General features: G+C 36.3%; 4 protein-coding genes across 13 annotated transcripts in view; 3 read left to right on the top strand and 1 right to left on the bottom strand.

The window, feature by feature from the left end:
* NF1 (neurofibromin 1) overlaps positions 1-27,770 on the bottom strand; it is a 254,089-nt gene that overhangs the window by 50,047 nt on the left and 176,272 nt on the right. The window lies entirely within an intron of this gene.
* On the top strand, positions 665-14,341 carry EVI2A (ecotropic viral integration site 2A). The gene is made up of 3 exons (XM_069602910.2): positions 665-1,717; positions 5,972-6,101; positions 12,930-14,341. The coding sequence occupies exon 1, from the start codon at positions 680-682 to the stop codon at positions 1,376-1,378; it is 699 nt and encodes a 232-aa protein (XP_069459011.2). The 5' UTR covers positions 665-679; the 3' UTR covers positions 1,379-1,717; positions 5,972-6,101; positions 12,930-14,341.
* Positions 12,943-14,341, top strand: EVI2B (ecotropic viral integration site 2B). The gene has a single exon (XM_069602914.2). It carries the CDS (start codon positions 12,943-12,945, stop codon positions 14,311-14,313), a length of 1,371 nt encoding a protein of 456 aa, XP_069459015.1. The 3' UTR covers positions 14,314-14,341.
* On the top strand, positions 20,282-24,935 carry OMG (oligodendrocyte myelin glycoprotein). The gene has a single exon (XM_069602915.1). It carries the CDS (start codon positions 23,260-23,262, stop codon positions 24,580-24,582), a length of 1,323 nt encoding a protein of 440 aa, XP_069459016.1. The 5' UTR covers positions 20,282-23,259; the 3' UTR covers positions 24,583-24,935.

The following is a 27,770-nucleotide window of genomic DNA, read 5'->3' on the forward strand; positions in this document are numbered from 1 at the left end:
CATAGAAGTGCTTTCATGAATACTGGGAATATATTCCTAAGCTTTAGTCTAAGCTTCAAGATAAACACCCAGGAAGAAAAAAGAACATCTTGAATTTCTACTTGAGGTCCGTTTTCTCTTGGTTGCTGCCACACTTCCCCTTTCCTGAACCCCCCAGCAAAACTATTTGCATTTTCTTCTCATACATGAAGCAAAATGTCACATTTCTCCTTTACTATACAGATGGGTGACTCATTTGTTAGAGGATGGGGAGTTTCTGCAAGGAGTTTCCTTAAATGGTCAGGAAAAAAAAAAAAGGAGGAATCAAAAGAGTAAAAGCAGAAGTATGTGACTCAAAGCTAAATTCTTCCAGCATGCTCAAGAGGGAGGAAACTCTTAAACCAGGGTATTCAGTTTACAGTGATTAGTAGTTATCTGTAGCTACCTTTTAGCAGTAAAAAAGTAGGAGAAATTAAATTGTTTCTTTATATGTAGCCTAGTAGAAAAAAGATCAGTTCAGAAGGAATTCAAACAGGAAAGCAAATGTCAGGCATGAGTGTAATTATAGCTAATTATAACTAAAACTTATCAACTGTCTATCCATCTTTTAATGACAATTACCAAAACTAGGAACCATTATTCTTTCACAAGTTAACAAATTTTATTTCTATCCCTACAGATTACCAGTGCACTCACAGACATGGGACACATGGGACATTACCTGCATCTTGCCTTTCTGATGACAACAGCTTTTTCTTTGTCTCCTGGAACAAAAGCAAACTATACCCATCTGTGGGATAACAATACTACTGTCTTGGATCCAGATATTCACAACAAGATGGACAGAAGCCAAAATGAAAACTTTAACACAAACCCTAAAACTCCTGAAGCAGATAAAAAAGATAATTCTACAAACATGCCTGAAACAGCAACATCATCTCACATTGCGTTTTTAACTCCTAAATCTGAACTGGAGCTTTATGTATCTTCTGTTGTCAGGAACAGTCCTCCAACAGTACAGAGCATTGAAAACTCAAGCAAAAGTCACAGTGAAATTTTCAAAAAGGGTGTCTGTGAGGACGACAACAACAAGATGGCCATGCTAGTCTGCTTAATCATAATTGCTGTGCTCTTTCTTATCTGCACCATTCTATGTCTATCAACTGTGGTTCTGGCAAACAAAGTTTCATCTCTCAGACGATCAAAACAAGTAGGCAAGCGTCAGCCTAGGAGCAATGGTGATTTTCTGGCAAGCAGTGGTCTCTGGCCTGCTGAATCAGACACTTGGAAAAGAGCAAAACAGCTCACAGTGCCCAACCTAATGATGCAATCTACTGGAGTGCTCACAGCTACGAGGGAAAGAAAAGATGAAGAAGGAACTGAAAAACTCACTAACTAATAGATGCTTTAGTGAAGAAAAATGCAAAGCAGCAATGAGAAAGTTTCTGGGGTAAAACTGAAGTCAGTTTGACATTTAATGCCAAGGTGTTGGTTTGAAGGTCTAAAGTTTGCCATGGCTGGCCTTGCTTAGAATCAAGCAAGTGAGAAGGGAAGAAGTATGCCTGCTTACTTAATCATTTAAATGGTGTCTGACACTGTTTTAGAAAGCAAATAATAAAACAACAAAGCATTCAAGGAAGGTTCTAAAGACACGTTGCAGGAACTGACTGAGTTAGAAAGAGACAATTTATGAGTTTTTCTTGTTCAGCAATAGTAGCTACATGATCTTTGTCCAAATGTAAGTAACTTTGAAGAGTTTCAGTGTGTCACTTGAGGCTATTACATGCTTTAACATCTAACAGAAGTCACATTCCTAACGCATAGAGTTGAACTGTATAGTTAGATGGTACTTTCTTTGCTGAATGTGACAGAATCCATACCAGTTCATCTATAAGCAGGGCTAATGTTATGCCAGATGCTTTCATCTTTACATGTGGTGTACATAAGAAAGTAATTTTCTACTATATTTAATTAAAACTTTAAATTTTGTATAATAAATTAGGATGATAGAATAAAAGTGACTATGTATATTTGCATTCACTTGATTATTTTAGAGAATACACAGCAAAGATCAGTAAGAAACAGAGTACAACTGAAACAGATGAGATTTATAGCCTCAACAGAATGCTAAGTGTAAAGGTAAAACCTATCTTGCTGTTTAACTGTAATGTAACTCTATAAATATTGCTTATGGGAGTTTTTTATATCAAATATTCAAAGGCTGATTCGTTTCTGGACTTTGAGAGTGCCAAGTAACCTAATAAACCAATTTTATTTTTTTACTATCCAATATGACATGAGCAAAGAAAAGATGTGTATATGTGTGTGTATTTGTTCTAATTTGGAAAATAGGATACTCAGGTAATTGTTGAACGTTTAAAGAAATTGGGTTCAAGTAAAATAGTGGCTTACATTTAAGCCAAGACTTTCATCTTCAATTTAATATATTGCAAAAATTGCTTTGAGAGACTTTCCAACTGTCCACCAAAACTGACAGAGAACATAATTAAAGACCAGGCCAGTCTCAAAATTCTCATCCCTTCTCGAGCATTTATTTTGGGAAATATGCTAGACATTTAAGGAAACATTTATATATATGTATGTGTTTTTTTCTTTTTTACAATTCAATTCACTTTGACAAATGTTTACACATGTCAACACCTTTTAACCAACAAATAGAACATTTTCTCAGAAAGTGCCTTTAGGCCTCCTTCCAGTCTCTACTATCTCCACCCCCTAACAACAGCCATTGTTTTTTTTATAAAATAATTTGAAGTATAACTGCTTTACAATGTTGTGTTTGTTTCTCCTGTACAACAAAATGAGTCAGCTATATATATACATATACAGCCCCTCCCTCTTGAACCTCCCACTCACACCCTCAATTCCACCTCTCTCAGTCATCACAGAGCACTTGGCTGAGGAAACATTTTACACATTTATATATATTTTTTCCAAGTATTACTGCAATTCTTTCTAGGTTAGTAATTCGCATCCTGACTGAGATTCAGAATCACCTGAAGAGTTTAACTCACCCATGTGTAAGTTACACCCTTCCTCCTGATTTAAATGGGGTGAGCTCCAGATAGAGGCATTGATAATTTTTGCATAATTCCCTAGATCATACTGCTCTTGGTCATCAGATTAAATTTGTAAAATTTCCATTGCTCCAAAGATCTAGGTAGGTTACATTTTTTTTTTTAAGGTTACATCTTAAAATGAGACAGGGAAAAAGAACATCAATTTTATTATCAATTTGTTACTGATTTATTAAAAATCCATTTCCCAAATAACAAATCATAACCCTATTATTCTAGAAAAAGGTAAACAACAACAAAGGAAAACGGAAAGCAAAAGAAAGCTCATGCCCATTGTGGTAACATCAGGTTATCTTTCGGAGAAGGCAATGGCACCTCACTCTAGTACTCTTGGCTGGAAAATCCTATGGATGGAGGAGCCTGGTGGGTTACAGTCCATGGGGGTCGCTAAGAGTCAGATACGACTGATCCATTTCACTTTCACTTTTATGCATTGGAGAAGGAAATGGCGACCCACTCCAGTGTTCTTGCCTGGAGAATCCCAGGGACGGGGGAACCTGGTGGGCTGCCGTCTATGGGGTCACACAGAGTCGGACACGACTGAAGTGACTTAGCAGCAGCAGATTATCTTTTGAAGGGTAAAAAGGATCAGATTTGAAATGAACCTGGGCAGAGCTCCCATTTTATGCATATCAAAAATCTGAGACTGCACAAAAACAGTGATAACACAAAGCAGTCCTTGAATCAAGAAACTGGAAACAAATGATTGTCTTTTTAAAAATTAAAATTAACTAGGCAGCTACTTTCTTATGCAACACATATGTTGAACATCTTTACACAAAACAGAAAGCTCCTATTGCAGAAATATTTAAAATTTATCCCTCACCACTGGGGGCAGGAGGAAAAGGGGACGACAGAGGAAGATATGGCTGGATGGCATCACCGACTCGATGGACGCGAGTCTGAGTGAACTCCGGGAGTTGGTGATGGACAGGGAGGCCTGGTGTGCTGCGATTCATGGGGTCGCAAAGAGTCGGACACGACTGAGCCACTGAACTGAACTGAATTGATCTTGGCTATTTAACACACATCTTCAGACTGACAACATCCAATGGTAGCTCATGAAAGTGGTTCCTTTCCAAACTTAACCACTGTTTAAAGATGACAGGTTAAGATATGTTTTGAGTTCAAAAGTTACTTTTGAACAAGGACACTTTTCTACCATTGGGTGCTATGGCCCACATGCTTATTAATTTAGGGGTTTAAAAATAGTGAAACAAAAATTTATAGCACATTTAAAAATTATGTAGCATACTCTATATTATATTGGGACCAAAAAGTTCATTTGGGTTTTTCCATAACATCTTACAGAAAAACCCAAACTGTTTGGCCAATTCAAAATATATAGCAAACTATATTCTATAAAATAAGTTTATAGCATATTTTCTAAAAAAAATCTTTTTCTACCAGGTTATAAGTGCCCTGAAATTAAGAACTAGGTCTTAATTATCTGTGTTCCTCAGCAGTGACCAGGGGAAAGCAGTGCATGGTTTAATGCTTACTACATCTACTATCAGACACGACTGAGCAACTGAACTGAACTGAACATCTACTATAATAGGTGTGATGTTGGGTACTTTACATTTATTTAATCCCATAATACATTTATAAATTAAGAATTATGATCTCTACTTTTCAGATGAGAGAGTCTAGAAGGTGACATGCTCAAAGAAATGTGTTTTTATACTGACTCATACTCTTCTCAACATACTTATTAGTTAACTTATTTAAAAGATGATTCCCAATTTATTTTTACTTTGCACTGACAATTACCTAGTTTGTGGGTAATTAAAGAGTTGTGGACTTGAACTTTAAAATCATTTAGGAAACTATTTGGAAAAAATTAATCATACTTTTACCTGGGTTTAGCCTAAATTATATAAGAGGAAATAACATTTACTGGCTACCAACTGTGTGTAAGGCATTTATATATTTTATCTTATTGAATCCTCTCAAAACCTAGTAACAGAAATATTCCTCCAGAGGAGGAAACTGTGATTCAGAAGTATAACGACTTGCCTACCGTCACACAAGTAAACAGGACACATCATTCATTTGTTATGAAAAGAATGGAGTATTACTCAGCCGTTAAAAAGAATTCATTTGAATCAGTTCTGATGAGATGGATGAAACTGGAGCCGATTATACAGAGTGAAGTAAGCCAGAAAGAAAAACACCAATACAGTATACTAACACATCTATATGGAATTTAGGAAGATGGCAATGACGACCCTGTATGCAAGTCAGGAAAAAAGACACAGATGGGTATAACGGACTTTTGGTCTCAGAGGGAGAGGGAGAGGGTGGGATGATTTGGGAGAATGGGAATTCTAACATGTATACTATCATGTAAGAATTGAATCGCCAGTCCATGTCTGACGTAGGGTGCAGCATGCTTGGGGCTGGTACATGGGGATGACCCAGAGAGATGTTGTGGGGAGGGAGGTGGGAGGGGGGGTCATGTTTGGGAACGCATGTAAGAATTAAAGATTTTAAAATTTAAAAAAAAAAATAAATTTAAAAAAAAATATATAAAAAAAAAAAAAGAAAAAAAGAAATCTCACTATGGGTAGTAACCCGACTGGCAGTTTTTCCGTATATAACTTTCTCTCCAAGGTTCTATTTTAAATATTCAAACTATATAATCACATTACTGTGTGCTGCAGTCCATGGGGTCTCAGAGAGTCAGACACGACTGAGCAACTGAACTGACTGAATCACATTACTAGAGAGTCTCAAAGGTTTACTCATAAATGTTAATTAAAAGCACTCAAATCCTGTAGCTCCAAATTGTGTTTCAAATTAAGCTCTGTTAAAGTAGTACTTTCTTAGTCATTTTGTGGCTTATTGCACTTCCGGAACGAACTATTGATAAACTTCCTCTTTCTCTACAGAACCTATTTCAATGTGCTAGAGGATCATTTTTAATCTGAACGGAACCACTTTTTGCTTTCTTAGCCAAAGCACCAAAATGTCCAGTTAGAACAAGAATTTAGCCTTCTGCAAAAGAAGTTAACAGCCAAGGTAAGACAATTTCACACAGGCAATCTGGTTTGATCTTTGTTTTACATAAAATTTACTTTTGTCTGATTCTTTGTGACCCCATGGACTGTAGCCAGTCAGGCTCCTCTGTCCATGGAATTTTCCAGGCAAGAATACTGAAGTGGGCTGCCATTTCCTTCTCCAATTTTTAAAACTAAAATGTTATTATTGTTTTAAACTTAAAGTCTGATAGTCTAAAGATAGGTAACAAGTATTATGGTTTTGTTGCATGGAATTTTAAAAATTCAGTGTTGAGCTTGCCTTGGAGAAAAATTTTCACCTAGGTTTATATAATATAAACCCTTTAAAGTTTATTCAATCATTATGTTTGTTGACCTCAGTTCTGTAATTAAAAGAAATAAAACTACAGCCATGGCAGATAAAGCTAAGGGTTGGAAATAAGACTAGAATTCATGAGCTATGGCTGAATCTACAACCCCAAAATACCAACTGTTAAAAAATTTTGATTTTCTTTATATGAAAATTTCCTATATATAACATAATCCATAGGTTTAAATTATTTTTAATCTCCTTCAGTTTTCATAGTAAGAATGGTCACCATCAGTTAATTTAAAAATAAACAAAGGTGATTAGATGAGACACTCAATGATCATTATTAAATATGCTTTTTTACACAAATAGAATTTTGTAATGATGATGACATGAAAATATCACTAATTTTTAAAGCTAAGAAAAAAACTGCTATGGTAAAATGTGTGGACATATACTCATCACTACATATTTATGTCACATATTATCTGAGTCTTTAGTAAGCAGTATAAAATAGATATAGAAAATAAAACTCATAGAATAGAAAGTTGCTAATATGGAGAAAAGATGTTTTCTTTGCGTAACCTGGACACTTGCAAAGCGAATATCCTCCAAAATAAAAATTGCCAAGAGTTTATTTACATAGACTCATAATATCATAGAATGGTAAATTCATAGTGGGTAATATCCTACTTCAACATTTCATAAAGTACCTATGACTTTCTTTTACAGAAGTCCACTTTGGATTTCTTCTAAGTAACTATTACAGAAATTAATACAGAAAAATGTTTATCATTTTTTGGACAATGCTTATCTATATATTTTTAAAGAATCTATTTCAAATGTAGGGTTTAATAGTGCCTGTGTTTTCCAACTAATCCCTATATAATTCCACTCAGAGGGAAATTATGAATTCTGAGTAAGTCTGAATTTTTTAAATGAGAATCTGATGCCTGTCAATGTCCAATCTTTAAAAGTCATCCCAATTATGCCAGTTTACAGGCTAACTAATCAAAACTCACATAATTGTTTTCCTAGTCACAGGACCAAAATGGTTTTCTGGTAGTTCTTGTCCAACCTTTTAAAAAGCTGACTCCAAAAGTCACTTACATTATCTATTCCCAGAGAGTTCACATCTCTTTTCCTCTTAAAGCACTCCTATTTCAGAATTTTACTATGAATGTAATGGAAGGAAAGAGATCTTATATAGGACTGACTGATTTCTGTATCAGTGCCACTACTTAGAGCTGTGACACTTTGGCAAATTATCCAACTTCTCTGTGTCTCAGTTTTATCTGTAAAGTGACGATAACATCACCTTCCTCCTTAAGACGGGACGGTGCCAAACATCTGGCATGTACTTAGTAAAATAGGAGCTCTTTTTGATAAAAGATAGTCATCAAATAATTCCTATTATAGTTCAAAGTTAATTTCCCCTTGCTGCTTTTCGTCAAGATACAGAATTGCTGTCTTCTTCCTTTTCTGGTTTCATAACTATACTAGCAGGAGATACAATACCATTAAACTTTATTATATCTGTATTATAACAAAGTAACTGAAGCTCAGATGTTATTTTTTGATACTGCTACCTATATTTGCCTTATCAAGGATATGCCTGCCAAATCTCCTTGATTCCTCTTTATTTTTTTCTTTTTTTTTTTTAATTTTTTTATTTTTTATTTTTAAAATTTTAAAATCTTTAATTCTTACATGCGTTCCCAAACATAAAGACAGTAACATCTCTCTTATCATATCCAATTTAGCATCAGTTTTACATGCTAAACTCTTTATGTACTTATGCATTAAGGGGACTCCTACTTTAACTGCCTCTCAAATACTTAGTTAAAACAGCTGATGTTTTTCTTCTAAAATTTTTTCAATATTCAGGAAAAACAAAGAACCAAGATCTGAGTTAAACCTCGAGTCCCAACCTAAAATAATGAGCAAAATACTGCCATATAAAGGTAGACAAACTCAGGGTTTGCCTGAGCAGCAGACTAGGGAAATTCTAGAAAAAATGCTATATAGATTGTTCATAGGTTATTTAGAGTAATTAACAAGTAGCTTCCGAGTGCCAAAAGACGGTGGGGGGGCAGGGGGGAGTAGAGAATCTTAAGGATGCTTAGATAGGAGTCCTGAAATGAAAGGTAAATGAGTTTGAGAAGATGGGTGATCTAAGGCCTGTCCTCCATTTTGAGAACACTGATCCTCTGCTGATTCCTGCATCAGCAAAGACAGAAAGCAGCATTCTGTGGTTCCTTCTTTCATCTACTCTGGTCTTCTCCCCCAACTTCTAATTTTGTTTGCTTTAACCTTCTACCCTAACTTCTTGCTAAATACATAATCACTATTTGTTCTTCAGCCTTTTATTAACTTTTTTTTCTTTCAATACCTTCTCTAATCAATTTACCTCCCTATTCCATGTATTTGCTCTTTATCCTTTGTTTGGCTTTACTTTTATCTTTTGTGTTATTTTTTATTTCTTTGCATTCCTTTTTCATTTCATTGCATCCAACATTTTCTCCTCCTTTTTACTCCCTTGCCCCCTCTATGGTTCTTTCTACCTTTTTCTCCTGAAGAAGTAATGTTGGTATTTCAGGTACAAATGGCCTGCATATATATACATATACATACGTACATACATACACATATATATATCACATATGTTAAGTAACTTTCTGCACTGGTAATAACACTGCCCTCACTGTCACTGAACTAGAAAAAAAGAGTCAGTTTCTTCACTACTATACCTCTCCCCCTCATTTACTCTTCTTTTAAATCTTATTCCTTTTCTCTGGACTATTCCTAATTGCTGTAGTGGAATTCTAAGACAGATTTGAGCATTCTGATGTGGCAGACCCTAGGAGGGTATAGCTAACTGAAGAGCTGGAGAAAGGGGTAGGATAGGTAAAAAACAGAATTTGGTTTTAATACTGCTGTAACCCTTAAATGACAAGTGGAAAATCTCACACACTTTAAGGTCCTATGACAATCCTATTAACAAAAGAGGCTATGCCCTATCAAAATTGACCATACAAACTCAACTGGGCTTATAATTATGTTCCTATCTGGGTTCTTTCCTTCTCTAATGCTTTTTTTAGCTAACTGAAAAAAGGAACTGTGAAGGGTTTTTAAAAATTTTAAGAAAAGTCACAAGACACATTCTTGGCTGAAGATAATTCATGGCCTATGTTTTCTGTTGCTCTGGATGGCATTTTTTAGAAAACTAAAGTGAATCTCTAAAGAATAACACTTTCTAATAAGGCCTCCTTTGGGGAAAGGGGTAATCTGTAAGAACAGTAGGTAGGAACTGCATGGATGATAACATATAGAGATGATTTAAATTTCCATATTTATGCCAAAAGTTTCAAAATTTTCCCTATTGAACCCTTTACAAAATGAATAGAAGGCATAATTTAATAACTCAGATTTTACCTCTCTGCTTACATTGTAACCATCGGAATGAGATGGTTAGATAACATCACTGACTCAATGAACATTTTGAGTAAACTCTGGAAGATAGAGGAGGACAGAGGAGCCTTGCGTGCTACACAGTCCATGGGATTGCAAAGAGTCGGACATGACTTAGCAACTGAACAACAACAATTACATTCTGGAAGAAGTATTAATAAACAGCAAAATACTGAAATGGAAAAGAAACCAAGAAGCCCAATTATAGGTTAACTTTACTGAGCTGCTAACACATACAGCGTTCTGCTGTAAAGAAATCAACATACAAAAACATGAGACAATTTGGAGTAGCAGAAACAGCATATGCTTTAAAATCAGATGGGTCTGTGGGTATAAATTCCCTATCTGTCACTAATAGTGACATAACATTTGGCAAATTGCTTAACACATTTAAATTTGTCTCTTTATCTGTAAATCAAAGATTTCTCCATCTTTCTCATAAAATTATGTAAAAGTTAAATAAAATGAAGTACGTAAAACACCTGAGATGGTACAGCACTTAGGATGTTCTAGATAAGGATTTTTCTTTGTCATTTTCTGCCTTCTTCAAAGTCCTTTATAATCTTATTTGAGGTGATGGAGATAACAAAAAGAATATGTGAAAAGAAATAAAAAATAAACACAATTATTTGAGAGAAAAGAAGTGTGAGTGAGGTAAATACATGAAGAATTATCCAAGGAACCATAAAGAGAACAAGAACGAGGGGGAATTCAGGGAATGGCTGAGCTCTCTGGGCTGTGCTCAGTCATAGAGAGTTAGGTCTAAAAAGGGAATTTAAGCTGAGGTCTGACAGATGATGGCAGATTCACAGTTAGGCAACCAGAAGAGGGAAGAGACTAGGTTTAGAAAAAAGAACACACTCTCAGAGGGTGAAGAATAGCATGATTAAAAGTGTCTGCTAAGGGGAGAAAAAGTGTGTGTTTAGGAAGTATGTAAGATGAGGAAGAGGCTAAATGAGAAGTTTCAGTCATGAGATATGAGTCTGGACTGGTAAACTCAGGCCAGAAGCAGAAAACTCAGTTTAGATTTTTACCTTGATACCAATGGGGAACCCTCAAGCAAGGGAGATGGTGAAGAACAGGGAGGCCTGAAGTGCTGCAGTCCATGGGGTCACAAAGAGTCAGACGTGATTGAGCAACTGAACAACAATAAGCAAGGGAGCAATGACTTGATAAAACTTGGTTGTCAGAAGATTAATTCATCAGCAGTGTGCAAGGGAATTTAAAGAAGAAATATTTTAAAATTAAAGCTTTAAGTATGACAGAGAAAATAAAAAGCAGGAGACTACATAGGAAAAAAAAAATCACATTCCTTCTCCTCTACTAAAATAGGGTAATTTATCATCACTATATACTAAGTGGTAGAGGAATAAGCAATGAAAACAAATATGCTAAAAAAAGTCTATTTCTTTGCAAACTTGAGGGAGTTCCTTGTCTGTTACTGTACCTTGCCATCAAGGCTTGTATAGACCATCAAACCTCTCTCAGACTGGCTTAAAAAATCACAGAGAAACTATAGTTTCAAATCATATTGACCAGGATTTAAAACCCAGAGATTTTCATTTCCCTAATGTTAAGAAATAACCAAACAGTTACCATTGTGTTTAAAGATGTATGAAACAAGTATTACATACAGAGCTGAAAACTAGCCTTACTTTAGAGATAAGACATTTGAGACCAGGAGAGATTAAATGACTAGTTATGGTTAGACAGATCTTTAGGCCACAGAAATAGAAATGAAACTTAAAAAAACTCTTCAAGTTTTAGCATCTGCCACATTCCACAGGTAACCCTACCCCACAAACTTAAACACATGCCTCGTTTTCCTATGCCTGTATGTTATTCCCCTGGATGGAATATTTTATTTACCTAGATCTTACAGACCTTTCAAGATTCAGTTCAGGTTTTACTTCTCTGAGAAACCTTCCCTGAAGCTCTCCCAGGCTAGCTTAGTTCCTCTGTGCATCTCCTGCATACCTTTCTGAGAAAACTTATCAAATTAGATTTATTTATTTTTTTCTACTACTAGAAAAAAATTTTTTTTTAAATTTTGGTATCTCCTAAACCAGAACAGAGCCTGACAAAAACATGGTGCTAATCAATGAATAAATGAAGTAGCAGCAAGACCACCTCCCTCAACCAGACTCGAAGAGCATTTTAGGACTGTCAAGTATGAGTTGAATTGAATCCTTTAGGAATATGAAATTCTAATATAAAGACACCGTCCTGGACACTGATATAGCTGCAAAGGTTACTTAATAGGTTGTGGGCATGAGAAACTCACAAAGGTAATACCATTAGCAAAAACAGAAGTCAGGAGAAGGGTCACTTTTAAGATGAAGATGTATTCTGACTTAAATACGCTGAATTTGCTGATAGTGAGATATGTACATGGCAATGTCCACCAAGAAGTCATACAAACGGAACAATAATTAAGGAAATTTTGGCTAGATACACAGGTTTGGGAGCTAGAGGTTAAAGGTGAGAGGTGAAACCTGATAGATTCAGGATTAAGAAAAGCAGTGAAGAGTGAAGACAGAATACATATAAAGTACTGTATTTAGGATGCAAGAGAAAAAACAGGAGCTAGTGAGATGAACATGAAAGGAAAATGACTCCAAAGAGCTACTTGAATAGCAGTGAAGGAATAATCAACGGTGTCAAATGTGATCAAGAGAGAAAAAAAGAAAACAAACCACTGGATTAAGTAATAGATGGTTACTGGCACCCTTTGAGGCAGCAGGATCAATGTATTTCTAGCAGGAAACAGAGGAGAAAGCAGTGTGCACGTGGCTCTAGCATACGGAGCCCGTGCATTTGGGATGCATGGTTACACAATGAAGGGCTGCAGCACAATAAACCCACAGGGGCAACAGTGCCACGTACAAACCTTCCCAAAGAATTATGAGACCACTGCCTTTGGGGTCCAAATGTCACATGATAAGTTACAGTATACTTAGGAGCTGTTCATGTTAGCTGGGAGTGTATCAAGTCTAAATTAGGAATGATGAATACTAAATGATACCTAATTATCTTTCTTTCTTTTATTATAAAACTACTGGCAAAAAGGAAACATTCTGAAATGGATCTCAAGTATTTCGTCTTAATTTTGTTTTGCGGACATCTGAACGATACTTTTTCCTCAGAGACAAAAGCAACTACAACAGAGAGGCAACCACAATCTACTGTATTTAGACCATCAATGCCATATATCTCGGCGAATTCTCAGGGCACGATAGAGAATCCTTCAAGTCAACCAACACAATTCAACAACCTATCTTCTGGACAACCAATAACAACTGCCAAAGCTGCTGCTGGACAACCAACACCACTTGCCTATGCTTCTTCTGGGAAACCAGCAGCACATACTTCTGCTGGACAACCACTTGTCTATAATGTCACCAGAAAAACAATACAAATAGCCAACACCTCCTCCCAAGGAACAGCACTGCCTGTGTTTACCTCTGCCATACAGCTATCATCATCTGCCTATTCTTCTTCCAGACAATCGCCACCATCAGTTTATATTCCTACTCAACAACCATCATCTATCCACTCCTCTTCCAGGAAATCAATTACCCCAACTGTTCATAGTATATCCATACAACCAACACCAACTGTCCAAAGTTCACCTAGGAAGACACCAGGATTCAACTTCGAATTTAGCAGTACAACAAACATCCCAAAGGAAGCCAATTATGATAATTCAATAGCAGCCATATTAATTGGTACAATTCTGACTACTATGTTGATAGTTATACTCATGATTGTATTATGGAAATGTTTGCGAAAACCAGTGTTAAATGATCAAAATTGGGCAGGCAGGTCTCCGTTTGCTGATGGTGAAACCCCTGATGTATGTTTGGATAACATTAGAGAAAATGAAGCATTCCCAAAACGTTCATCAATTATTTCACTTATGGTCTGGAAACCAAGCAAAAGTGCACTTTTAGCAGATGACTTAGAAATTAAGTTGTTTGAATCAAATGAAAACACTGAAGATTCTAAAAATCCCAAAACAGAGAGAATAAAAGATCAGGCAAATGGTACATCAGAAGACAGCGGTGATGGATCGACAATCGGCACGGCTGTTTCCTCTTCAGATGAGGCAGATCTGCCTCCACCACCTGCTTCCCTTCTTGATACTGAAGGACAGGAGGGGAACAAACCCGACAAACCCACGATGATAGCTGAATCTCCTCATCCAAACGATTCCACCAATCTCCCACCATCTCTAGATTGTCTCAACCAAATCTCTGAACATCATAATTCTGAGTCCAAGCAGTCATTTCCACCTCCCCCTGACTCATTTAACTTGACCGTGCCACCAGGAGATTTTATGAAAAACCAGGAAGATTCCAACAATGAGATCCAATTTCAGGAATTTCCTATTCCTCCTGAGTTTGATCAAGATCTCAATGAATCTCTGCCACCCCCACCTGCAGAACTGTAATAAATATTACTACTTGCTTTAAAACTGATCTGTTCTTCTCAAAGGACTCCAATATTTTGTTTTTTCTTCGTGCGATAAGATATATTAAACGGCAATTGGTAGCCAATTTTGATTTTTATTCAGGAACTACCTGAAATCTGCTCAAAGCCTATGTATATAAGTGGAACTTATTTATGTCTATAGGACCTAACTTTAACGTACGGTATATTTTACAAATGTGGATGGTATGTGTATCAATAACTTAACTATTTTGGAAACAAGCAACATACATATACTTATTATTACCCAGTAGATATGTTTTTTCCTGAAAAGCTGTGTATAAAGTTACCTTGGTTAAACTTTATTTTTCCATTTCAAAATTTGAAAAGGAGTGTGTCTGAGAATTTAAATACATACACCAAGTTTTAAACAAAGCTTTAAGTTTTAAATTAATACCTCAGATATTAAATAAATATTCCAAGGTTGTGGGGATGAGAGATTAAAACGCATGTGTTTGAGAATAAATTTCCTTTTAGCTCTCATTGGAAACTGAAAGACAAACATATTAAAACATCATATTGGAAAGCTGAGCTGGGGACACTTACCCTGAAAAAAATACAAGCAGGCCCATAAAATGTAGACATAGACATTTTCCTATCTTGTTGGGGGAGCACAAATTTTAAAACTAGCCTCTTTAAAATGTTTTCTATTTTTTTTTGGCCAGGTTACATAGCTTGCAGGATCTTAGCACTCCCCAACCATGGACTGAACCCAGGCCTCTGGCAGTGAAAGCATGGAGCCCTAACCACTGAATCACCAGGGAATTCCCAGTTGATTTTGTATATGCCTCAAGCACCCAAGCAAACTGAAATCTTTATTAACAAACAAACAAAACAAAACCTCTCTGGCTTCATTCCAAAAAACTCTTAAACCACCTTTCTTACACAGAATTTCATCTTTTATTCACTACCTGACAAGTGATAATGAGTTATCAGAGTAGGGGGTAGGCCCAATCTTTGTTAAAGTCAAGGTATAGCTTCACTGGCTTACTCATGTGGAGACGCCAGCCCATGCCTGCAAAAGTGCTTGTCTGCTGAAAAGTATGAATTCTTCCCTCTTATCCCTACCTGAACTCCTGAGGGAAACACTCAGAACGAAAGATGGTGGCTTTAGTGGTAACTTACCCTTTGTGAACTGCTCATAGTTCTGGAATTTTCCAGAACAATGCATTTATTAGTAGCACTGGTGTTCAAGAAACTAACAAAGCTTAATCTTAATAAAAACTAGCAGACTTTTAGACACTGAATGTCTCTTTACTAGTAAAACCTTTTTATTTGCAGAAACATTACCTTGAGCTTATTTTTCTTGAATAAGCATGATATTAATTGTCAATATTATGTTGGTTTTCCTCTGTCTTCCACACTAAAAATTCTTTCTTTTTTTTTAAAATGTAAATTTATTTATTTTAATTGGAGGTTAATTACTTTACAATATTGTATTGGTTTTGCCATACATCGACATGAATCTGCCACAGGTATACACGTGTTCCCCATCCTGAACCCCCTCCCTCTTCCCTAAAAAGTTTCTTTCATGTGTTTTTCAAACTTACCATTTTTAAGGTTAACTTATTCAGCAACAACTAGGAGTTTAAGAATTTCCAATTATTCTTTTGAATTTTAAGTATTCTAGTTTGGGTAAGTAAGGTATACAGTTTTTAAAGTTGGTAAAGAGTTTGACATGCCTTAAATCATCATAACCTTTCTTGTTTTATATGTAGGACTGTTACCTAATGAGGTCTTTCCTCAAGTCTGCTCTCTCTCTTTTTTTTTTCTATCACTTTCTTCCTGACCTCTTGAAGAAAGTGTATTGGGAAATACCAACCCTCATAGGTAAATCAAGAGCTGATGACCTGCTCATAGGCTTGTCTGATTTCTTCAAACACCAAAGAGGAAGATTTCCTTGTTCAGTTCTTTGTATAACAGAAGAACAGACTACTGTCAGCAGCTGCTTTTTGTTTTTTAAGAAATTCTCTGCCAGGGGGAAAGCAATTCCCATTTACTGCATGCAATTTTTCCCTACTGAGGTCAGTGGAAGCTGAGCAGCCAAATGGTGGCAATCCTTGCCTAATCAGCAGAAAGAAATGCAACCTAATAAAAGACACACAGGAGAAAAGAAAATGCTGGAACAAAAAACATACAGAAAAGATTAAAGAAGCAGGATCCAGAAGAGAAAGTTTATTTCATGACTATGGCAAAAGGATAAGGCACAGGGGAATAAAAAGTGGAACTACATACTACACATCAGCAGTGCTCTTACCAGATCAGTATTAACGAGATTTGGGACAACTCTCAAGACCATGTAGTTCAACTCCTTTTATTTGTTAAATGCTGAGAAAATGGGCTGATAGAGAGTAGATGACTTGCTTACAAGTGGTACTGAAAGCAGAGTTTGTCTCCTGACCCCTGTTTCAGAATTCTTTTCACTAACACAGGACCAAAAAGCATCTACTTCATGCACTGCAACACACATGTATCACACGTGTATTCCATCTGGTGTTGGCAGTGGGCAACACAATGAATTAGATGAGAATGACTTTAACTGTTGTTATCAACTAGTTCTGAACAAAAAGTAGAAGTAGCGAAATATATGGTCATCGCTAAGTAAAACACTGGAATACTAGTACATGATTAGATAACCAGGTCAGTGGAATAGAATGGAAAGTCCAGAAACAGACTTAAATCTCAAATGATTATTGGGACAACTGGATAGATGTTTGGAAAATGATGAAATTGGATCTATACTTCATATTACATTAGAACAAACACCAAATAGATCCAAAATCTAAACATAAAACATGAAATTATACAAATAATAGAAGAACTATGAGTGAATTCCTTTATAATCTGAAAGTAGGACAAATCTTTCTACTTGAGACTTGAAATCCAAAAGTACTACTTAAAAAAAAAGGAAATCCATTACATTAAACTTTTAGAGGTAAAATAAAACAAACACCATTAAAAAAAAAAAACCTTTTGTCAAAAGACAAAGGGCAAACTGGGGGAAAATGTGCAACTTAAATTAAGACAAAGGGCTAATAACCCTAAATTTTAAAAAACCTAAACACAGATGTGGCAGGGGAGGGATACCCACCACACACTAGAAAAAATACACAAAACATATAAAAGACAGTTATAGAAGAAAAATTTAAAACGATCCTTGAAAACAAAGATATGCAACTTTTCTTATAGTAAGAAAAAAAATACAGAAGTTCAGCAACAGAGTCTCTAGGTCTCCAGGACACCCTGACGCACTGCTGGTAAGACTGCAAAATGGTACCATCTACAGAGAGAAACCTGGTAATACCCAGGAAATTTTCAAATGCACTTTTCCTTTCACTCAGCAATCCTACTTTTGGGAATTTTTCTCGAAGACTTGTTGGACAAAATGTAAAATTACTTAGATGCAAGGGTATTCACTGTGGCATTATTTGTAATAGCAAAAGTCTAGAAACAATCCAGATGCCCATCTGGGCAGTGGTTAAATAAACCATGGTGCAGCACTATGAATCATGTAATGCATGTGAAAGACCTCTATACGCAGACATGGGGCAATCTTCGAGATATATTATGAAGAAAAAAAGAACAAGACATGTAGTAACCATTTATATAAGGAGGGGGGTAAGAAGATATGATACATACATACATATTTTTGTTGGGTTTTCAAAAAGAAATACTGTTAACGATACAATCAAAAGCTATCAATAATAAAAACAGTCACTGATCAGAAGAGGAAAGGAATAGGGAGGAGGGGAAAGAGAAGCAAAATTTTCCTGAAAGTACCTTGTTTTTGACTTGCACAGTCCCTAGAAACTGCTAAGCAACTGAAACACGAACTTTACATAAAGTTGGTGATATAAAGATATAGAGAAAACAATTATTTCTTTCAAGTTGCATTAGGACACAGAATTGACTATACATCCTTAGTGAAATACATTCTAAAACAAAGAAGGCTGCAACAAATCTTAAACTTTATTCAGTAGTCTGTAAACTAATTGTCTGTAGCAATACTTGATATTATTTTGAAACTATTGTGGGATGATATAAATAAGCAGCTATGTAATGCTGTTAGAAACCATTTGTAGGAAATATGAGGACAGAGGAACAAATTAAATCTTCACAAGGAAGCAAACAGATAAATCCAGATGAGGGACATCCTAGGGAACAAGTGACTGAGTTTCGACAACAAGCCAGTGGCATGGGGGGAAATGGGTGGTGAGGTAAGAGAAAGGTCCTTTCTGAATTTTGACTTGATAATTTCTATCTTGTCAGTCCTTCCATACTTTTATAATACTTTATTCAGTACTCTTAGCTGTTTTCAGCAGTAAATTCAGTCTGTATTACTAAAAATAGAGAATATAATACTTTCACTCTCAAATAAGCACAATAAATGTTATCAACTTAAGTAACAAAGATAAATGAATTGGACTGCCAAACTGTTGATTAATATGGGTGAGTTGTTCCTTGGCAGGTAATTTGTTATACTTCTCACAATGTGGGGGTAATATGTCCTAGAGCAGCGTGTTTCACAAAAGAATGTGTAAATTAACTTACTGCTTACTCTAGAATACAATAGTTGCATAAACAACTGTAGTTCTTGACAGACTTTTATAAAATGTAATGTGTCTGAATAACATCTAAAATAATTTGTAACAAATACTTCAGACTACAAAAAATTATTTTTTGGAGTAATACACTATTATTTTATTTCATGAGAATTTCTAAAATCATAAGGACAGATGGTTTCAATTCAAGAGCATTAAAATGTACTTCTTGGACTTCCCTGGTGGTTCAGTGGCTAAGAATCCACCTTGCAATGCAAGGGACACCAGTTTGATCCCTGGTCTGGGAAGATGCCACATGCAGCGGACCAACCAAGTCTGTGTGCCATAACTACTAAGCCAGCACTCTCGCGCCTGTGAGCTGCGACTGCTGGAGCCCATATGCCCTAGAGTCTGTGCCCCAACAAGAGAAGCCACTACAGTGAGAAGCCTGTACCGCAAATAAAGAGTAGCCCCACTTTTCACAATTAGAGAAAGCATGCACATAGCATTGAAGTCCTAGCACAGTCAAAATATATAAGTATTTTTAAATAAATCAAAAAATAAATAAAATGTACTTCCCTTTTTCTCCCATGTAAGTACTAACCAGGCCTGATCCCACTTAGCTTCTGGATTAGACACATTCAGGGTGGTATGGCTATAAATAGTACTTCCACCCTCTTTTTCTTTTTGAGAATATTCCAATAATCTCTGAATAACAGAAACAACCTCAGATGTCCCCAAATTTAAAATAAGAAACATTGCTACTACTATTATATTGGAATTTTCTATCATACGTGGCAAAATCTGATCTCAATACAGCCTAAACACAAATTCATATGATCCTCTAGCTACTGAAATAACACGTTCTTTCTTTCAAAAAAAAAGTACTAATAAGTATAATGGAACTGGATAACTCTACTTCCACATGGATATAATAAGACTTCCTAAAATTAAAAGGAGAGATTTAAGTGTTTGGTAAACTGACCCCCAGGGCTTCTGTGGTGGCTCAGTGGTAAAGAATCTGCCTGCCAATGCAGGAGATGAGGGTTTGATCCCTGGGTTGGGAAGATCCCCGGAGAAGGAAATGGCAACCCACTCCAGTATTCTTGCCTGGGAAACCCCATGGTCAGAGAGTCTGGTGGGCTATAGTCCATGGGGTTGCAGAACTGGACACAATTTAGCGACTAAACAACAACCAACTGGCCCTCAGTCACTTCCTGTGAAGTTTAACATACATACCTACATACACAGAAACTGAAGTGTCAAAACTCTCATTCCTTATTTCCACAATATTGTTGAACATAGTATTTTTAAAACATTATTATTAAGCACTAAGATTGATGAGTGGCTTCTTAAATTCACAGAAAGAATCTTAAAGAGTTCAAGGCTGAACCCTCAAAGTAAAGTGGGAATAAAGTACCTAATCAATAATAAATTTTGAACACTACAGACATTTAAAATGTAGGTACTTTTCTAGGAACATTAATTTCATATAAAACATGACTCAGAGTATATTTAGGGTAAAATTTGGGGTAAAAGAATGGCAAATGTAATTTAGAGAAAAATAAAGGATTTAGTAAACAGACATAAAGAGATTTTCTTTATATGTAATATGCTAGTGAGTGAGTGAAAGTCGCTCAGTTTGTCCAACTCTTTACAACCTCATGGAATTCTCCAGGCCAGAATACTGAAGTGGGTAGCCTTTCCCTCCTCCTGGGGATCTTCCCAACCCAGGGATTGAACCGGGATGTCCTGCATTACAGGCAGATTCTGTACCAGCTGAGCCACAAAGGAAGCCCAAGAATCCTGGAGTGGGTAGCCTTTCCCTTCTCCAGGGCATCTTCCCAACCCAGGGATCGAGCCCAAGTCTCTTCCATTGTAGGTGGATTCTTTATCAGCTGAGCCACAAGGGAAGCCCAATAACGGCTGGTTTTTTATTACTTTTAAATTTTATTTTATTTTCAGCTGTGCTGGGTCTTCACTGCTGTGAGGGTTTCTCTTCAGTTGTGGTTAGCAGAGGCTACTTTCTAGGTGGGGTGCTCGGGCCTTTTGATGCAGTGGCTTCTTTTGTTGTGGAACACACGACCTAGAGCGTGCGGGTTTCAGTAGCTGCGGCTCCCAGGCTCTCGATCACAGGCTCAGTAGTTGTGGCATGTGGGCTCAGCTGCTCCAGGGGTTGGGGGACCTTCCCCAACTAGGGATCAAACCTGTGGAACCCATGGTTCCTACACTGCTAGACTCTTCACTACTGAGCCACCACGGAAGCCCCATACCTTCCGGTTTTCAAATGGTAACAATTTGGCAAAGAAACTGTTCATTACCTTGTTTTCTTTTCTAAGGTAAGTTGGCTCTTCTAGAAATTAGCTTCAACTTTTAATAGATTATTTACACAACTGGTCCACTAAAGAGTAGAGCTGAAGCGATCATAAATCTAATTTTATACAGCCCCTAATGAAAAACTTCCCTTTTACATTATTTTGTGTAATTTAAGAACTACAAACTGTTTTCTCAGTAAGATAAAATATAAAACATTCTGAAGAAATCATTTAAAAATGTATGCTATTATTTTCAAGACATAAAATCAAATAAATAGTCATTCATATATTACCAAAGATGTCTCTGGAGAAAATAATATTCATATTCACTCACCAAAGTAACTTCATGAAGAAAAAAAATCCTTAATCCAAAAGACATAAAATAAAATACATTTATGTTACCACATGAACTGATAATTTAGAAAAATGAGACGTTCATTTAAAAACATAGCCTCCCTCGTTTGTGTATAGCCTGGGTAAAATAATCCTTTGTATCAAAAAGATAAAGATAAAATAATCATATTTAAGTACTTTTGTACTTCCCCAAAAGATGAACAGTTAAGTGGATGATAAATCAGAAAAGGTGATTGTACATAATAATCACCACACTGGGGGAGCACATAAAAAAATCAGATGTTATTTTTAAAAGTGACATGACAATTGTACCATTTCAGGGGAAAAAAAATTGAGAAGGCAGAGTTAAAAAACAGTTAAACTAACATCTTAGAAAACCATCCACAAGGAAGGTCAAATTCATTTCTAGCATTTTTCAATGTATAAAAAGCATGAAAAGTAGGAGCATTAAAAAGAACCACGAATTCTCCACGAGGTAAATGTCAAAATGTGAAGCCGAAGCTCAGACAAATACACAGAAATGAGCAGGGCCAGGTCTAAAGTCCACGAGGTTTTCCTTCCTATGGCAAATCTGAGCTATATGGGTACACTCAATGCTGTAAATTAAAAAAAAGATTTTTTCGGGGCTCATTCTGTCGCGTGTGCACCTCCTGCAATAAATTTGAGTCAGCACCAATGACAGCTCTGCAGTCCTCCTATGTGGTACTGATCAGGTGGTTGCAGAGCTTCAGCTCACAGCAACACAATGCAGCTGAGCAGGCAAGCACAGCCCACAGCCAGAAGCGGTTCCTACTTTCCAGAACAAGGAGACCTTTAAGCTTAAGTTTCCTGGAGAAAATGAGATGCTGATGTTGAAGACGACACTATGGTAAGCTGTTATTTAAATCAGTAAAAAAATCGACTTCAGAATTTTTTTCTTTTTTTAAGAGAAAGTCAACGTTAGGATTGAATATATATTCAATAGCAAGTGCATGCACCAGAAATTTGCTGCAGTGTCAGTTGAGGGATTTTTTTCTAATATTCATTCACTTTGTAAATATACACATTGTTTTCCTTTAGACTCGGCACTGAAATATACAGAAATCACTTTATAAAATGTGAGATGTTAAGGTATGGGGTTAGTCAGATTTTTCAAGTGCCTTAAAATGTTTTGCAAGGATATATTTATCCTGAGAAGACGAAGGTGAATTTCAAAGTACTGTCTTAATATCTAAATAAAATCCATCTTATATATACACACTGACTATTTCATTACTGCAGAGATCTTAAGGGAAAAAAACACAAAACAAAACACCAAAACAGACATGACAGCCATTTTCCCCCATTTGAATAAGGAAGAATAACATAAAAAAATAATAACAGCTTAAGATTCTTTAGGATTTTTATTTGCCAAGAATACAATTTTATCAAGTCTCAAGGAAGATAAATAAGACAGATTATGTCTTATAGAAAGGAGAAAATACAGAAGAGAGTAGGGGGAGAGAGTCTGTCTCTACCACATAGCCCCAGTTGAAGGATTAAGCATTTGGACTATAAATGAAGGGGAGCTTTGTTAGTTTAATCACTGGAACAATTATAAAAGAACTCAACAACAACGAGGTTTATTGAAAATTTTGCCTAATGCTAACTGACCCATGCAGATGCCTAATTGTATTTGCATATTAAAAGAAGGGTGTATCTGTTTGTTTCCAGGCTTTGATGGAATATCAGATATTGAAAATGTCTCCCAGCCTGTTCATCCTTCTGTCTCTCACACCTGGTGTTTTATGCATTTGTCCTCTCCAATGTATATGCACCGAGAGGCACAGGCGTGTGGACTGTTCAGGCAGAAACTTGACTACATTACCATCCGGACTGCAAGAGAATATTATCCATTTAAACTTGTCTTATAACCACTTTACTGATCTGCATAACCAGTTAACCCAGTACACCAATCTGAGGACCCTGGACATTTCAAATAACAGGCTTGAAAGCTTGCCTGCTCAGTTACCTCGGTCCCTCTGGAATATGTCTGCTGCTAACAACAACATTAAACTGCTTGAAAAATCTGATACTGCTTATCAGTGGAACCTTAAATACCTGGATGTTTCTAAGAATATGCTGGAAAAGGTTGTCCTCATTAAAAATACACTAAGAAGTCTCGAGGTTCTCAACCTCAGTAGTAACAAACTCTGGACAGTTCCAACCAACATGCCCTCCAAACTACACACCGTGGACCTGTCTAACAATTCCTTGACACAAATCCTTCCAGGAACATTAATAAACCTGACAAATCTCACACATCTTTACCTGCACAACAATAAGTTCACATTCATTCCAGATCAAGCTTTTGACCAACTCTTTCAATTGCAAGAGATAACCCTTTACAATAACAGGTGGTCATGTGACCACCACCAAAACATTACTTATTTACTTAAGTGGATGATGGAAACAAAAGCCCATGTAATAGGGACTCCCTGTTCTAGCCAAATATCATCTTTGAAGGAACATAACATATACCCCACACCTTCTGGATTTACCTCAAGCTTGTTCACTGTAAGTGGGATGCAGACAGTGGACACCATTAACTCTCTGAGTACGGTAACTCAGTCCAAAGTGACCAAAATACCCAAACAATATCGAACAAAGGAAACAACATTTGGTGCCACTCTAAGCAAAGGTACCACCTTGACTAGCACTGACAAGGCTTTTGTGCCCTATCCAGAAGATACATCCACAGAAACCATCAATTCACGTGAAGCAGCCGCTGCAACTCTAACTATTCATCTCCAAGATGGAATGGTTACAAACACAAGCCTCACTAGCTCAACAAAATCATCCCCAACACCCATGACCCTAAGTATTACTAGTGGCATGCCAAATGATTTCTCTGAAATGCCTCAACAAAGCACAACCCTTAACTTAAGGAGGGAAGAGACAACCACAGATGGAAAGACACGCTTACCTTCTGTGGCAAGTGCTTGGAAAGCAAATGCTTCGTTTCTCTTAATGCTCAATGCTGTGGTCATGCTGGCTGTCTGAGGGTCTGCACTTTCCTGAAATTTAATGAATGAACTCCTCCCTGATGTACAGCTGGGAAAATATTCCCCTATCTAACCAGTGACTCAAGCTATATTAAGTATTACCGTTTCTGACTCTGATGTAAATGAAGTAACTTGTCTTAAATAAAAGAAGTGCACAATGTCTTGGTACTTGCTGCTATTTCACTGTCTTAATGAAGTAAAACTAATGAGTTTCCTTTTTTAAAAAATGAAGTGTTTTCTTTTTAAGGCTTCAATTTACTGCACAAAATATAAAGCATCTAAACTTTAATATGTATTTTATGTATGTTTACACTGTCAAACATCTGGGAAAAAATAAAAGGTCTATGCTCATATCTGTGTCACTTGGCTTTCTAGTCATACCATCTTAATCTACTTACTAGAAATGACATGACAAACTTTTTTGCTCTAAGGTACTTTGGTAAAGTCTCTATGGCAAATATAATACTGGAGGTACCCAAGCATTCTGCCACTAAAGTAAAACTGTGGTTGCCTCCCCGTGAATGGTAACGGCACATCATTATTTTACACACAAGCCATAGTTGTTTTCAATCTAAATGATGTCCTGCTTCTGAGGAACTCTTGGCTACTTTACAGATTATATAATGGACAAAAGCTCTTCAAAAAGCTAGAGGACACTAGGCTTTGCATTTTAATAAGGAAAGTTTAATGGCTTTGTTTTTTTGCACTGTAGAAAAGTATTAAAAATGCAATAAAAATTTAAACTTAAAGACATATAAAGAAGGAACAGTTTTAGTGAATATTTAACAAACTGTTCATTAGCAGAAAGTTAAAATAATTATAGTTAAAAGTCTTCTATGAGCAAGAGAGGGAAATTTATCTTTTGTACATCAGAAGTTAGAATCTGACTTACTTAAGTCAAAATAAAGACTAGTTTCAAGATAAAATCATGGGGGTCTAACGAACACCAGCAGTACTAACGGAGGGAGAGGAAAAGAAAAGGAGAAAAGCCAAAAAAGGCTGGAATTCGTTTGGTGCTACGACCAGGTGATGAAACCAATCAAGCAAGCAACAGGACTAGAACTGGGCATGAGACAGATCCGGATACTCCGAGTCAAACCGCACCGGGACTTCAGCTAGAAGGAAACTGAGAACTGTCTACTGATACAAAGTAAGCCATTGTTTGAATTAAGAGACAAACATAAGTAATAGCCAAGAGTCAGAAAAAGAAGCCCTGAAAACAAGGCTAGATTAAGATGCAAGACAGCATAACTGAAATTGGTGAGCCACAAATGAGGAATTTAATTTGTGCCATAAGGAGGAATCTATTTCAAGCATTCTTAAGAGTTGGGAAAGGAGTACAGAAAGAAATTTAAAAATTAAGATAGTTTTCTTTCCACATTTGGGAACATTTCTATTCAGAGACACAGAAAAGTAACAATCTTATGTGCTCTTCATTTTTTCTTTCTTTTAAGGGACAGGCTTATGGAAAAATTACTCTTAAGCTTCAGTAAAGCAATTCCTCTCCTATACTGACTTATTAGTACAGTGACTCTGAGACATTTTTCTGCCCTGGCAAATCTACTTGGTTCACTATTGTCAGGAGGGAATTTCACCATGAAGAAAAGGAGTTATTTGAGATAGTCCCCTAAATGATTTTAAAATGGGTAAGCTGCCTCCACTCCCTCCCAATACTGATCTAGTATCTTCACCATCAATGGTAGAGGCTAATTGCTTAGGTATTTCCTACTCTACCACACACTTGCATCTTGTTTTAAAAATACACACTCTGAACTCCACAGAAAATAGGTTTCTTAGAGTTAATTGTCTTTCACTTTGAGGGTGCCAAAAATTCAATGTTGTTTTAGAAACCCTATGAGCAAAAATGACCAAAAAGTGTAATTTATATATTATAGCATTAGCAGCACCTATAAATTATGCCAATCTTGACATATCTGCAAAATGCAGGAAAAAAATACAGTAAATTTACCAGCACAACACATGTCAACCACACAGATTCTAAGTCCTCAGAAAGAAGTACAGTAATTAGATAGTAATTATATACTTTCATGGAAATTGTATTCTTATCATTAATAATGGGGGCGGGATCATTACTTGCCAATACAACAAGAACTACCGTATTATTGGGCTCCATAAACATTCAAAATGCATTAGTCCTCAGCATCTATCTCTCAAACTCGTAAGGTCCATCCATCCATACTGAAGGTTTGATTTTATTTTACAAGTAACTTTGTTTCTCACCAGTCAAGAGAACTCATATAAGAGAACAAACACAAAAACAAATGTAATAAGGGATAAAGTCATGGTGAAGAATGTGTGCTTTGATGTCAAATCTTCTAGCCCTAAATCCTGTCTCTGACACTTCTCAGCTATATAACCCTGGACAAGCCACCAATGTCCTAAGCCACAGCTTCATAACCCATAAAATGCGCTAGCAGAACTTATTCATAGATGGTATCTATTCCTAAGGAATAAATGGCATAATTCATATATAGTCTTAGCACAGTGTCTTGGCTCCCCACATTCTATATGCAGTAATCCTGCTGTTACATGTCTATGTCCAAGCTCAGTGCGTTGAGAAATTCCCATGTACGTCAACACCCAAGCTCTAAGAGCAAGAGAGCAAAATGGTACGTTTGCTTCAGTCCTGCTTTTCCACCCTCCAGGGTTCAAGTTCAGATGTTAATGAAATGGGACCCAGAAAAGAGAGAAACATTCACTTATGAGAGCAGAATGATAAAATGTCTCCTACTGCTAACTTAAAAGATCTCAAATATGTGTTCTTCAATGACCATTATCATCAACCATCTTTTAAATATTATTTGGGAAATTCCAGAACAAAAACAGATAAAATTATCCAAAAAAATAAAAATGGTTATTATTAACAGGTGAAATGATTATTATCTATCTAAAGGGTCCCTCAGGAATGCCTTCAGAAGAACAACTTTAATAACAAGTATACAAACATTAATCATTTTCTCATACGCTGGCAACAAATAATTGGGAAATTATAGGAAAAGGATACTATATTCACGACAGCAACTAATAAACCAAAATATACAATGCCAAGAAAAACATTCACATGAAATGTGCAGGACCAAATGGAGAAAAGTTTAAAAAAAATTAATGAGATGTATAAACCAAGACTTGATAGAGATGATAAACAAAGGTCTCCCATCCATTTAT

This window comes from Ovis canadensis, chromosome 11 (assembly GCF_042477335.2).
Source record: "Ovis canadensis isolate MfBH-ARS-UI-01 breed Bighorn chromosome 11, ARS-UI_OviCan_v2, whole genome shotgun sequence".
NCBI classification, from domain to species: Eukaryota; Metazoa; Chordata; class Mammalia; order Artiodactyla; family Bovidae; genus Ovis; species Ovis canadensis.

Excerpts from the sequence above, each read along its gene's own strand:
- EVI2A (XM_069602910.2), top strand. The coding sequence starts at position 680 with ATGGGACACATGGGACATTACCTGCATCTTGCCTTTCTGATGACAACA.
- EVI2B (XM_069602914.2), top strand. The coding sequence starts at position 12,943 with ATGGATCTCAAGTATTTCGTCTTAATTTTGTTTTGCGGACATCTGAAC.
- OMG (XM_069602915.1), top strand. The coding sequence starts at position 23,260 with ATGGAATATCAGATATTGAAAATGTCTCCCAGCCTGTTCATCCTTCTG.